At 39.8% G+C, this 12,920-nt stretch overlaps 1 protein-coding gene across 2 annotated transcripts in view; it reads right to left on the bottom strand.

The window, feature by feature from the left end:
* Window positions 1-7,114: 7,114 nt before the first annotated feature.
* Window positions 7,115-12,920, bottom strand: part of trim67 (tripartite motif containing 67) — a 56,180-nt gene continuing 50,374 nt past the window's right edge. For both annotated transcript variants that reach the window (XM_030721912.1, XM_030721913.1), the window contains 2 exons: window positions 8,345-8,507; window positions 7,115-7,302 (listed from right to left, as the gene is read on the bottom strand). In XM_030721912.1, the coding sequence (XP_030577772.1) occupies window positions 7,255-7,302; window positions 8,345-8,507 (211 nt within the window). In that variant the 3' untranslated portion in view covers window positions 7,115-7,254. The remainder of the gene's footprint in view (window positions 7,303-8,344; window positions 8,508-12,920) is intronic.

The raw sequence follows: 12,920 nt of genomic DNA, 5'->3' as shown, positions 1-12,920 counted from the left end.
TTCCTGTAAAAATAACTAATTCTTAACCATAGCACATTATTTCTGTTCATGTATGTAGTGTATTTAAAATAATGAGGGTGTGGTAAGTATACAAGTGCTGCACTAATTTGTCAACATATATAAAAACCTTTAAATGTAAATGACTTATACTTTATGTCCCTGATTCAGTGTCTGAATATCATGAGACAGTTTGATTTACGGTAACAGAAATCCTGACATATTTTAAAAAGTCTGATTAAAGGCATGAAAACAGACCACGTTATCAGCATGTTTTGTTGCAAGAGGCCTTAATCTTGTTCTTACCACCATTCAGCAGCAGGGGGCAAGCTGTCGTAGCAGTTGGCTTTAACGTCACTCATTGCAAAGACAAAAAACAGTACACTATTTACAATACAGCTTCAGATAGTTTGTAAACTTGTTTGAATACATGCGTAATATCACATAATCATAACTCGCATATCAGTATTTACAGTTTGAGGAAGTCAATTCATATGTAAACCCATTCATCGTATGGCAGGTCAGTCTGCCTCTCAAACTCACATTATAGGGGATAGAAATGTCTCAGGTATAGTAAAATTCAAGATTAAATAACATTAAATTAATGAGTTCCTCCATTCTCAGCTGCATAAACTGATAAACATACACGAACAGTGTACTTATGCTTATTTGTACTTTATACAATATCTCATGTCCTGAGTCACAGTGGTCTGGTTGAAGCTACTGTCCTCTATATGCTGCCATATCTAATCCCTGATGAGAAATGTAGCAGCTTATGTAGCTTTACCTGATGTGACTTTGAAAGATAAATTTCAATGTGACAGATTAAAGGTGTCTGAAAGCATCTGAGATTCTGCAGAGAGACTGAGAGATGAACACAGGATAAAATTATCATGAGACCACACTTTTCTCACTGACTGGTGGTGTTTTATAATGTCTGTAAAACTAAAAAGGAAGGTTTGGCTCCACTTCATCATAGCATTTTCTGACAATCATCGCTCACAGTCAAAACAGTTCTTTGAGTCTGGGATGTTGCTGTGGCCAAATAGGTTCATTTCAAGGTGGAAATCCTTGTACAATTTTGGCAACCAAATTTAAGCATGTCCACATGATTTAGTAAATACTGCAGCAATGTTCTAAAATTCACTCATTGACCAACTCATACAAAGTGGCACAATAATTTTGAAGCTCTTTGTAGAATCCAAAAGGTGGAGATCTGCTCCACAGTTATCTACTTAAGAGAAATTACATTTGGAGAACTTTAGTAGGACTTATTTTTTTAAAAAGAGATATCAGTGTTTGGCTTTTAAGGCAAATAAGGGAAACTAAAGGGCAGACCAGAGGGCCATGAGATGCCTGAATTAAGCTCACAAGCTCAAAGATCTTGCTATTTCAATCCACCTGTCTGTCACTACTGTAACCCAGTGGGTTCATAATCACTCATCTCCCGACCCTCATGTATGTCATGCGTTAATTGTGTGCCAATCACCTATACCATAATCTGAACCTCATTGGTTAAATCATCTAAGCCCGCCCACTTCCGGAGAGGAGGCACGTATGCGCTGCAGAAGCAGAGAGCAGGCGACACGTTGTCTGCAGAGCTAAGTTGAGCTAACTTGGAAACAAGCTGAAGTGCGCAAGACAACAACTTGGTTCACCCGTAAGCGAGTGGGAGAGACGGAACCGACCTCTTGGTGGTTTCGAGCAGTGCGAGCGTCTTGGTGAGTGAATTGGGCTGGGCTAGCTCGGAGGCTAAAATAGCCAGAGCTTAATTGGCGACTAATTAGTGCCAATAAGTGGCGGCAAACCTGATAGCTGCGGGAAACGGGTGCTACATATTAGTAACCCAGGTTAATTTTATGTTGGCACTGTCTTGTTCTTGTGTTGAATTGCATATTTTGTAATGTTTTATTTTATTGAAGTTGTGTCTCAAGCATAACTAAAGCTGAGCATTTATTTTATTTATTGTAACTATGTGTTAAGCTGTGATAAGGAACGTATTTTGCCGTCAAGTCTTATTGAGCTAACAAGCTAACGCTGCACCGGGGAAACGAATGGGAAATGTACTTTAATGTTTAATTTGTGATTATTCCTTTTAAGTTAAAAGTTGGAATTTTAGTATTAAATTATATAGTTCATTATACTGTTTGGTAAATATCTGTAAATGTTAAGTAGTATGTCTGAGTGGAATAAGTGAAATGATTGAAACTGTACAGTTCGGGTATTAAGAGATATTGAGTTAAACACTTGAGCTATATTGAGCTAAAGTAAATTCTTATTGTGATGGTCCTGTATTTATACTGGCTCGGCTTTTTAGATACGCTTGGAACTTGGATTGGATCCGTTGGATTTCCCCCTGACGAGGGGGATGGCGAGCCACCCATTGAGATTCTGGAACTGAGCCGGCCCAATCCTTTTGGCCAACAAGGAACGGGTTGTTCTTTCACAACATCAGCTCTCAACTGTGCGGTAGGACTATTGCCGTGCTACTGCATAGAACATTTTCTCCTGGAACGGAGCAAGTGACTTCACTGACGTAACTGACTGACTTAACTAATTATTGCCAACCGAACTGAACTAATTGAGCTCAAAGAGTTTTAGGACATTTTATTATTGGGTTATCATTGTGCTGTATATCTTTCTCTATTGTATTTTTTACGTTCAATACATTTGATGTGTTTACTATCTGTGGCTCCATTTATTCTTTGCGTGTCACTCATTATCCTAACCCTCCCATGAGACTAGAACTTGGCCCAACCTTTAGGTTAATTATTCATAGCCTATATTTTTCTGTACGTGCTACACTACATAGACACTACATAAGCATGTTTAATGCCTATTCTTTACTATTTTTGCTGTTTAAACCATCAGTTTACACTAGGCTTCGGCAGTATAGTATCACGGTTTTGCAGAATATTACAATATTATCAAATACCAATTAGCCTGTTAACTGGTTTTAGATTTTGGGTCAGAGTTGACGGTTGGAGAACATTTGGGGCATATCCAGAGAAGCTACGTGCTGCTCTCTAGTTATTATTGGCTGTGGAAAACCCATTTCTTAACATGGTTGACCAAATGAGGTGTCAATCCAATTGGGAGGGTCTAGCCTGCCATATAAAACCATTGGAATGGCGGACTGTAGCGTTATTGTGACGGTAAGAAGCTGCAAACTGAATCACGACAAACGTACCATGGGTGGTACACTGCTAGTTAACAGGTTAAGTAGTACTCAGTAGCATCTACAAAAAGATGAGATACTTCTGTTCATTAAACTAATGGCTCAGTCACACTAGAGCAGGGGTCTCAAACTCGCTATCCGCGGGCCGCATCTGGCCACGCCCCCTACCTCCGGTCCTCGATTTGATGTCAAAAACATGACAATTTGGCCCTTTAAGTTACTTTTTTTGACATTTCGCTAACTCCTTTTAATTGTTGGGAAAAGCAAAATGTCAAAAGTAACTTAAAGGGCCAAATTGTCATGTTTTTGACATCAAATCACGGACTGGAAGTAGGGGGCATGGCCGGATTCGAGCCACGAGTTTGAGACCCCTGCACTAGAGTAAAAACAGAACAGAAACTTCCTTGTGGCTAGGACAAATTGTTGCGTTGAATTTTTTGCATTCAGCAACTGACTACAAGTACCGTATTTTCCGGAGTATAAGTCGCACTTTTTTTCATAGTTTGGCTGGGGGTGCGACCTATACTCCGGAGCGACGTATATGTGACATTTATAACACATGAACCAAAATACTCCAGCCACTTGACATCTCCGTGAACTGCAGCTTTAAGGCAGTCTTGCGTAACCTGTGGGCGCAGTGGATGATGGACGGAGAGCACAGCTTAACGGCAACTGGGAGAATGCGCCACCCAACTTTCCTGGAAGTCATTGGATGGATCAAGAAAACATGGGCTTCAGTGACAAACCATCCTGTTGGGATTCAGAAAGGCTGGAATAATTGGAACTGCAGCTGACGACGAGTCTGACTAACGCGACACAGAAGAGGAAGCGGCGCTTCGTCTACGGAGTGTACGGAATTGTTTAGAAGTGACACCGAGGATGAAGAATTCAATGGATTGATGGTTTGGTTAACTTGTTAGTATGTTCTTTATGCTATGATTATCTGAATAACTTAATGTTACGTTAACATACTGTAGCGATTCTCTTAGTTAGAGAGCGTGTTGATGTTGTGGGATTTCGGACTGTTCGGGAGGTTCGTGAAGGCAGCATGGAGAGAGAGAAAAAGACCGAGAGCTTGCCTGTGTGTGTGTTGCTGTTCAGCTGTTGTAGTTGTGGTTGGCGTGGCTGTGGCCTACAGCAGCCGTTTTTCTGTTAATAAAGACGACCTTTGTTGTGAATATCGCCGACTTTGGAAGTGTGTTTACAACGTTACAATACCGAACACGTGTTCGTTGTGCGTCATGTAGCTGAATGTGCTACGTTAGCATAACGTAGGTGTAACCGTGTTCGTCCTGTTCTTTAATCCATTATTATTTTAAATTGCCGTTCAAGATGGAATTTGTGCTCTGAGTCTCGGATTCTATCAACCCCCCCCCAAAAAAAAAGTGCGACTTATAGTCCGGTGCGACCTATATATGTTTTTTTCTTCTTTATTATGCATTTTTTGGCTGGTGCGACCTATACTCCGGAGCGACGTATAGTCCGAAAAATACGGTAGCTGTGGTACCCACCTGGTCATCCAGAGGTTGAGCATACAACACCCTCAACTTCTGGGCTACCACTTTCCATTGAAGGCAACTGCACGTCGCTTGGTGGCACGCAACCTATCTTAAAGTAATGATGATCTGTCTACAGCAGGGGTGCCCAAACTCAGCCCGCGGGCTGCTCCGGCCCCACCCCTCTACTTCTGGTCTGTGAATTGATGTCAAAAGTAGCATACAATTTGGCCCTTGAAGTTACATGTTAGTTTTGACATCAATTCGCGGGCCGCAAGTTTGGGCACTCCTGGTCTACAGTCACTCTCAGACAGATTGGAGTAGCTTTGCAGTTAATTGCTATCTTATTTGTAAATGCAGACAGATTGCCAGCACATCAGTCTCCCTGCACCGATGAGCACAACTCGCCTGTGACACATCTCTTTGCAATAAGTGATGCAGCTCTAATGTTTGGTTATTTTCTGGTTATATTCCAATCTAAAAGCAAGGTGGCCGAGCACCGAAGTCATTTTGCAGTTGCGTAAATCACCGTCCTGTAGCAACTACGTCACTGTTTGTGGTAGAATTTCAGTATTTCTGTTCCACATCTATGAGGTTCTGACTGGACAATTATGAATTTCTGTTTAATGGGAATTTCTGTCAATGTAGATGCCAACAGATTTGAAGATGGCAGCTGACAGAGTGGTTGCAGAATGGTCCCTGTTTTTGGAGCAGCCATTTCAAAGGTGATGAGATTGCAAGTTCATTGCATACGTTGCAATAATTTTGGTCTAGCCACAGTCTCCAACCTCTGTTCTCCCTAGTGTGACTGTAACATCGTAGGGATTTATTCAATTCTGTATTGTGGTTATGTACTTTGGTGCACTGTAGAGCACAGCTGCAAGAGGACAGTCACAGATGAAACCACCAGCTGAGCTTAGATAGCTGTGAAAAATAGTGATTGCAAGTACTTTAAAAAGGAGTAACTACCAAGACCAAAAAAAAAAAAAATCTGTACCTTGGGTGAGTACTTTGGCTTTGGTTAGACTGCAGATGTGTCAATTGCTCCAGCTATAGTTTGGGGAAGTTGTGGGTGTCCCCAGCTAATAATTACTTTATTTAAATAAATTTTAAAAGCAGGAAAAGACCCAGAGTATGGCTAACATTAGCAATGCTAGCACCAGCAGACTTTTCCTTACAAACTAACATCCACACGTCCTTAACTAATGTGCTTAGAGAGTGCTATGTTAGCGGTTACATGACAGTTATATAATATACAGCTGTATTTGCAGTCTCTAGGTCAAAACACTGTCACTGTACTGTGTACCTTAGTGAAAAGTGAGGGAATTATTTAAAAATACACCACCCAAGCTTAGTTCATGCAGTATTTTCAAAGTGAAAACCAGTAAATCAACCTTGGTGTCTGTCATAGCTTGATATTGAATGGTCAGCTGTATAAACAGTGGTGATCTTGTCATCTAATCTTTATCAAGACAAGAGAATCTATTTCCATGTCAACTATTCCTTAGCCAAATATAAAAACTTGTCATCTTGTCTAAAAGAGCTTCTGAGTGCAGAAAAAAACATGTATTTAACTGAATTTCACCTTTTAAAATAAAAAAAAAACCCACATCAGGTCAGTTAATAATAACCTACTTTATCTGAGTTTTCCTCAAAAGAAGGCACCGAAATTGAAGTCTTCAAATTAATACATCCCCAGCTCAGTAGATCTGTCAGATTACTGAAAAAATGAAATGGAATTTAGTTCCAGCCTTCTCAGACTGACCTCAATGTGTAAACCGGTTTGACAGCACTATCAAACAATCTTTGTGCCACTTTGCATGAGAGAGAGTCGATCATGAGGGAAGCTTTGCTGGCTTAAGATGGCTGTCAGATTCCTAACCACAGATAAGAAATCACTGAGAAACAGAGAAGGCAGTGCTGTTGGAGTCAACGCCGAGATAAAAGTGTGAAGCAAGAGTTTAGCTTTTAAATATTTTATGAGTGAAAAAGCCCATGGTGCCACTACACAACTCTGACGAATGACTTGTATTCGTCTAGGCTGTAAACACACCTGTGAGAGAAGCAGAGCAACAAAAAGCACTGCTGAATCATTTCTCTCTCTCCATTTCTTATTTTTTTCCTACCTCCTAAAAGCACCATGTTGCTGTCGCTCTTGAAAGATTGTGGTCAATTTTTTTTCTAGTTCGCCATTATTTTTCAGCTCAAAATTATCTTTCCCGCACAATGTAAAAGCCTTTGAGGGGCGATTTCAGCCTGAAATAATTCATTTTAAAATACCTTAAACTGCACCAGCTAAAATGACAGTATGTGTTTGTATCTTTTGAGGGGGGAAAAAAAAAAATAGGTAGTGAAAAAATATGGTGCTCCAGCCATCTCTGCAGTGACATCCACAAACTTCAATCATTACATTAATAGCCATTAAAATTAGATTTACTCTCATCTAAAAAGTTGTGAAGCTGGAGTGTGTCCAGGTCAAGGTGCACCTTGAGAAGGATGAGAGAGGAGCAGGTCCCATCCGACAGTACTGAACATGACATCATTGGTTAGTATTCAGGGCACACTCAGAGTGAGGAGGAGCTCTTACTGTTTGATACTCTTTGGAACTTCCAGGCCTGTCAGTAACGTCACCTGAAGTGAAGAAACAGAAAACACTCAATAAAATCACCACTAAATGAGGCTGAGAGCAGAGATCAGACTGGCTACAGAAAAACAGAGCTGTGTGTTTTAATTTGGAGAAGACACATTTAATCACCTTTTGAACACACAGCAATCTTGACAGATAACTCATGGATTAGGAAACATCCAGTTAGATCAACACATACTCGATGAACACTCGAATGTGGGGAACATATCAATGACTGCTGAGTTTTAGTAATTCAAATGGATTGGACACAGGGGAAATATCCTTATCTTTTCATTAATTCAGATTTTACTTGCACACTGGATGCATATTCCCTGTATTCCATCTGAATTTTGCAGTGATACACTTGCAGCTCGGCTGCTTTGAAGTAAATGCGCGTCTGTGTTAAACCACTGCATCTGTCTGCAGAATCTCTCCTGAAACAGGCATTTTCTCTTGCTCTTCTTGACTTCATTTCCTTTTGTTTTTGTTGTTTATTTTACAAACTAGTTACTTTGTGTTTAACATGATTATACTAGTACTACTGATGAGTTTATGGCCAAATGTTATAGATAACGGGGGGCATTGTATACTTGAACATTTGCCACTCATGTTTGGAATGGCTGAATGGATATTTTCATTTAGTCTGTGTGACATTCATTTTGCAGCAGCACAAATCAGAGATAAATAATCAGTCCTCAGACTGGAATTATTGTAACCAAGAATTTTTTTTGTATAATTTGTTCCCGATCAGGTCATTGATTGTGACGCCTCAAGTAAAGCATCATCACAGTCACCATCTTAGTGTTTTAAAATGATTTGTGATATGTGAGGGTTGGATTTCATGGAGGCATTGAGGGACACTGCACTTTGATATGATAATGATTTGTCAAACACAAGTAGCCGCTCCGTAAAGCATACATTGCTTTGTCCTTTTCTATTCCAATGGGGATGATAATTTACAAGAAGAACATCATGCAGTATTCAGTATAAATTAAAAGCAAATGAGGCCATAAATTTAATCCGTGACCTCAGTAAACACACACAGACCTGCACGTTTCTGTTGAGGCTGACAGCGGGCACGAAGACCCCATCTAGGTTTTCAAAGGCAGTTGGTCCATGCTGTTCCTTGTTGATGTAGAAGGTTAGTGTGCGTTTGGTCAGATCCAGCAGGACGCCCACAGTCGAGCCCTTAGTAATGCCTCCCTCTGCCCTGCACGCGCGCACACACACACACACACACACACACACAAACCAAAGAAACAGTCAGTTTCTGGTAGGTATGTTTACCGTAAATGAACTGATTTTTATAGCAGATCAGTTTCACATGGAAGAAAGAGATAACACTGAAAATACCTTTTAATTGACGGTGAAATGTTGAGAATGCATTCAGTAATCCTCCGTTTAAAGGAACCACTCTGAAGTGTGGTGGTACAGCAACATGTTTTGTATGGCTTGTCAAATGGCAGCAGAGTGAACAGGCTGTTACTGTCCTTTTATACTGTTTGGAATTTTTTTTTTTCAGTCTGACACCGAAAAGACATGAATGTAAAACTAGTTGTTTGTTAAATATTCTTATATTCATTCCCTCCATAAAAGCGGAGTTAAAAAATTAGGGAAGACCCAGAAATCAAGGGAATCCTATTTAAGGGAAGAGAATACAAAACATGTCTATATGCCGATGATATTCTGGTGACCTTATCTGACCCAGATTTTAGTTTACCCAACCTCATGTCCTGCCTCCACCAATTTGGACTCCACTCGGGCTATAAGCTGAATATAGAAAAAACCCAGACCCTCTCCTTTAACTACTCACCCCAAGAAGATACAAGTAAAATGCTCAAATTTAAATGGAAAACAAAGATCCTGAAATACCTAGGCATTAACATTACCAAAAATCTAAACAAAATATATAAAACAAATTATGGTACCATGACTAATAAAATTAAAAATGATCTGGACAGGTGGGCCCCTTTGACACTTGACTTATATAACCGCATAGAAATAATAAAGATGATTGTATTACCCCAACTATTATTTCTTTTTCAATCCTTATCAGTGGAAATCCCTACCAAGCAGTTTAATAAGTGGAACCGATCCATCTCTAGGTTTATATGGCAGAACAAGAAACCGAGGGTACGCTACAAAACTTTAGTTACCAAAAGATAAAGGAGGAATGTCACTCCCATGTCTGGAAAATTACTACAAAGCAGCACAACTGCAGTATGCTGCTTATTGGTGTGAAGAGGGGTATGATGCAAAATGGAAAGAACTAGAAATAAATCAAACAGACATCCCCCTTCAAGCCCTGCTGGGAGATAAGCACCTCAAGAATACATATTCAGAAAAGTTGTGTGTTTTTACAAAAGCCCCTCTCAACACCTGGTTTAGAGAATTCCGCAACCCCCTCACAGAGAGGAGAACATGGCTATTTAGATGGATTGAATATGATAAGGACTTTAGACCCGCACAGCTTGATTCCAGATTCAAGGAATTGACCAGAAAAGGTATTACGTCATACTGTGTGATCTCTTCTGGAACCGACTTGGAAAGCTTCCAACATTTACAAGAAAAATTTGACCTTGACAAGTGTGACTTTTTCAGATACAGCTCAGGCATCACTTTAATAAAAATGTTAAAATACTAGAAAGAAACGATCAGGATTTAGCTAATATTTTTATTGACGCTTATAAGGGTAAATCCAATAAGAAGAGACTATCCAGAATATATGCATGCCTAGAAGCATACAGTACAATAAAACATCAACACTACACATTAAAAATAAGTGGGAGAAGGAGGCCAAAATAACATTGACAGACAATGAGTGGCTAAACATATGCCAAATTAATTCCACCACCACCAGCTCAGGGCTATGAAGGGAATATTCATGGAAAAATATCATTAGGTTTTTTATAACCCCCAAAATAAGATACTCTCAGACTGGCAGAACTGATTCTGGGCATTGTTGGAGACAATGTAACAATGTGATGGCAGACCATTTTCATGTTTTCTGGGGATGCCCACTGATTCATTCCTACTGGTCAAAGATAGCCAAAGAGATAAAGTCAATTCCAAATCCAAGAATTATTCTTAACTTTCAAACTATATATTTATGTAATTTACCAACTGAACTCAACTCTCAAGATAAATACCTTCTGAAAATAATACTGATAGCAGGGAAAAAAGCAATAACAAGGAAATGGCTTAGTGGGAGCCCACCAACACTGAAAGAATGGTCTGCCACTGTAAAAGAAATATGTGATATGGAGATGCTCACCTACTCCCTGAGACTTCAAAGCAACAAGGCCGAAAAATACTGGTCAAAATGGTTAATATATGCAAATGTAAAAATACTGTGAAGTAATTATTTATTTTTCGTTTTTTTTTTTTTTTCTCTCACCTCTCTCTATTTTCCCTCTGCTATACTTTGTGATAAAGGTGACTTGATATCAGATAATAAGACATTACTGAAATTTTCACACGGGGTCTCCACGTTCTTAGCAGGTGCGTCCAACCTACAACCCCATTCATTCCCCTTGGGCCCTCAAGTTTTACTGTAACCCGGTGCTATTTGGAACATTATTTGCCCTTTTTTTTTTTCTTCTTCTTCTTTTTTTGTGATACACCACTGTCTCTCTCCCTCGGTGACCCATTTGTTCAATGTTCTATATGTTATTCAATTCCTATGTTGTGTTCACCTTTGTAAGACTATAAAACTGTTTAAAAATAAAGTTTAAAAAAAAAAAAAGCAGAGTTAAAACTGGCTCTCTACTGGTTGCATTAATAATGTACAGCATGTTTTTGTAAATAAATGTATGCTGTTTCTGTCTGACAAGCTGTTTATCTGTTTCTGCTGTTAGTTTGACACATTGGTGGTTACACATTAGACACCTTTATCTACCATAGTTTAATAGTTGCATATGTTTCGTTTTAAAGAATTCCGACAGAAATGACAAAATGTAACTTCATGAAAACAATCTATAACTTGTGCTTCTGCTACGACACAGAGCTTTAAAAAAATCCCTCTAGACTTATAGAAATGCAAACACGTGATACTGATATCAGGATTGAATTGTCAGAGCTCTGATGGATGAAGAAATCGATATGAGATTTAAAGCAAACAAAAACATCATGAAGCTCAGACACAAGAAGATGAATGACATGAAAGGTACAGTATGTAGAGAACTGACAAGTCAAGAGAGCAGATATTTTTCATAAATCTTTAACGACAGTTTGATGTCTTCCTTGTGAAGCAGACAGAGAGATGGTGCAGATGCATGTTTTGATGTTTCCTGCAGCCATTTCATACAGCTCCCTGGTGTGTTTGTTAGTCTGATAGTTTTGTATGAGCCTGTGGGTTTCTCTGTCATCCTGAGTATCAGTGGTTGTAGCTTCCAAACCTCTTAGACGTATGAGACTTATGCAGTTGTCATTCTGCCTTGTGCATTAAGGGAAACACTTTAGAGTTTCTGTCTCCTGTTGTTTTAGTCAACAGCAAAAGTTGCTCATGAATTAGTTAGAATGAGTGCTGCTTTCTAGTAAGGTATGATTTAACGAGATGGGCTTCTTAATGTTACAAATTAATTTTAAAATGTTTTTACAGTAAAAGAAACTGCAGTAGTTTAACAGTAATACATTATAGTACATTAGTAATAATATATTAATAATGACAACCTTGGGGTTGCGCAGTTATGAAAAAAATCAATTCAGCAGGTATTTCGTCTTCTCTTCAGGAATCACTGTAGTGGGATTATCATTAAAGGATCAGGGAAATGAGCTTCCTCCAAAGGGTGGAAGTGTGGCCTCTTCAGTTGAGGTGGTTCAAGCATCTGACTAGGATGCCTCCTGGGCGCCTCTTGGGTGAGGTGTTCCGGGCATGTCCTACCGGGAGGAAGCCTCAGGACAGACCCAGGACACGCTGAAGAGATTATATCTGTCCTGGGAATGCCCTGTGTCCCCCCCAGATAAGCTGGAGGAGGTGGCTGATGAGAGGGAGGTCTGGGTTTCTCTGCATAGGCTGCTGTCCCCGTGACCTGGCCCCAGATGGATGGATGGATGAATGATTTAAATTTGCCTGACCTCCCAATGATCTTCCCCCAGGCATTGCTGCAATGCTTTCAGCATGGCTACAACTTTTAGGTTGCTCCCTGGAGCTACCTTCCTAAATACTTATGTATCTGCAGTGCACACTGGATCTCTTCTCTTTTGTCAAAATGGAACCATTCAACTTTAATTTCATTTTGGGGCAAGGGAGTAAAGTCACAGCGAGCCAAATCTGGAGAATAGAGAGAATGTTAAGCAACAATTACGATAGCGTGGCCAAAAAAAGACTATTGTCTTCACAATGGCATGACATGGCATTTCACCCTATCCCTGACTTCCTCTTCTGTCACACCAATCCTCTATCTCTTCCTTCACTACATCCATGAATCTTCTCTGTGGTCTTCCTCTTTTCCTCCTGCCTGGCAGCTCCACATTCACAAATCATCTGAGCCTTGCCTCTCTAATTTTGTGTCCAAACCACTCAACCTGAGCTGTCCCTCTGATTCTCATTTCTAATCCTGTCCATCCTCATCACTACCAACAAAAATCTTAGCATCTTCAATTCTGCCACCTCCAGCTCAGC

The sequence above is a fragment of the Archocentrus centrarchus genome, chromosome 24, assembly GCF_007364275.1.
Source record: "Archocentrus centrarchus isolate MPI-CPG fArcCen1 chromosome 24, fArcCen1, whole genome shotgun sequence".
Taxonomy (NCBI): domain Eukaryota; kingdom Metazoa; phylum Chordata; class Actinopteri; order Cichliformes; family Cichlidae; genus Archocentrus; species Archocentrus centrarchus.
This window is presented reverse-complemented; position numbering and strand designations above follow the sequence as displayed.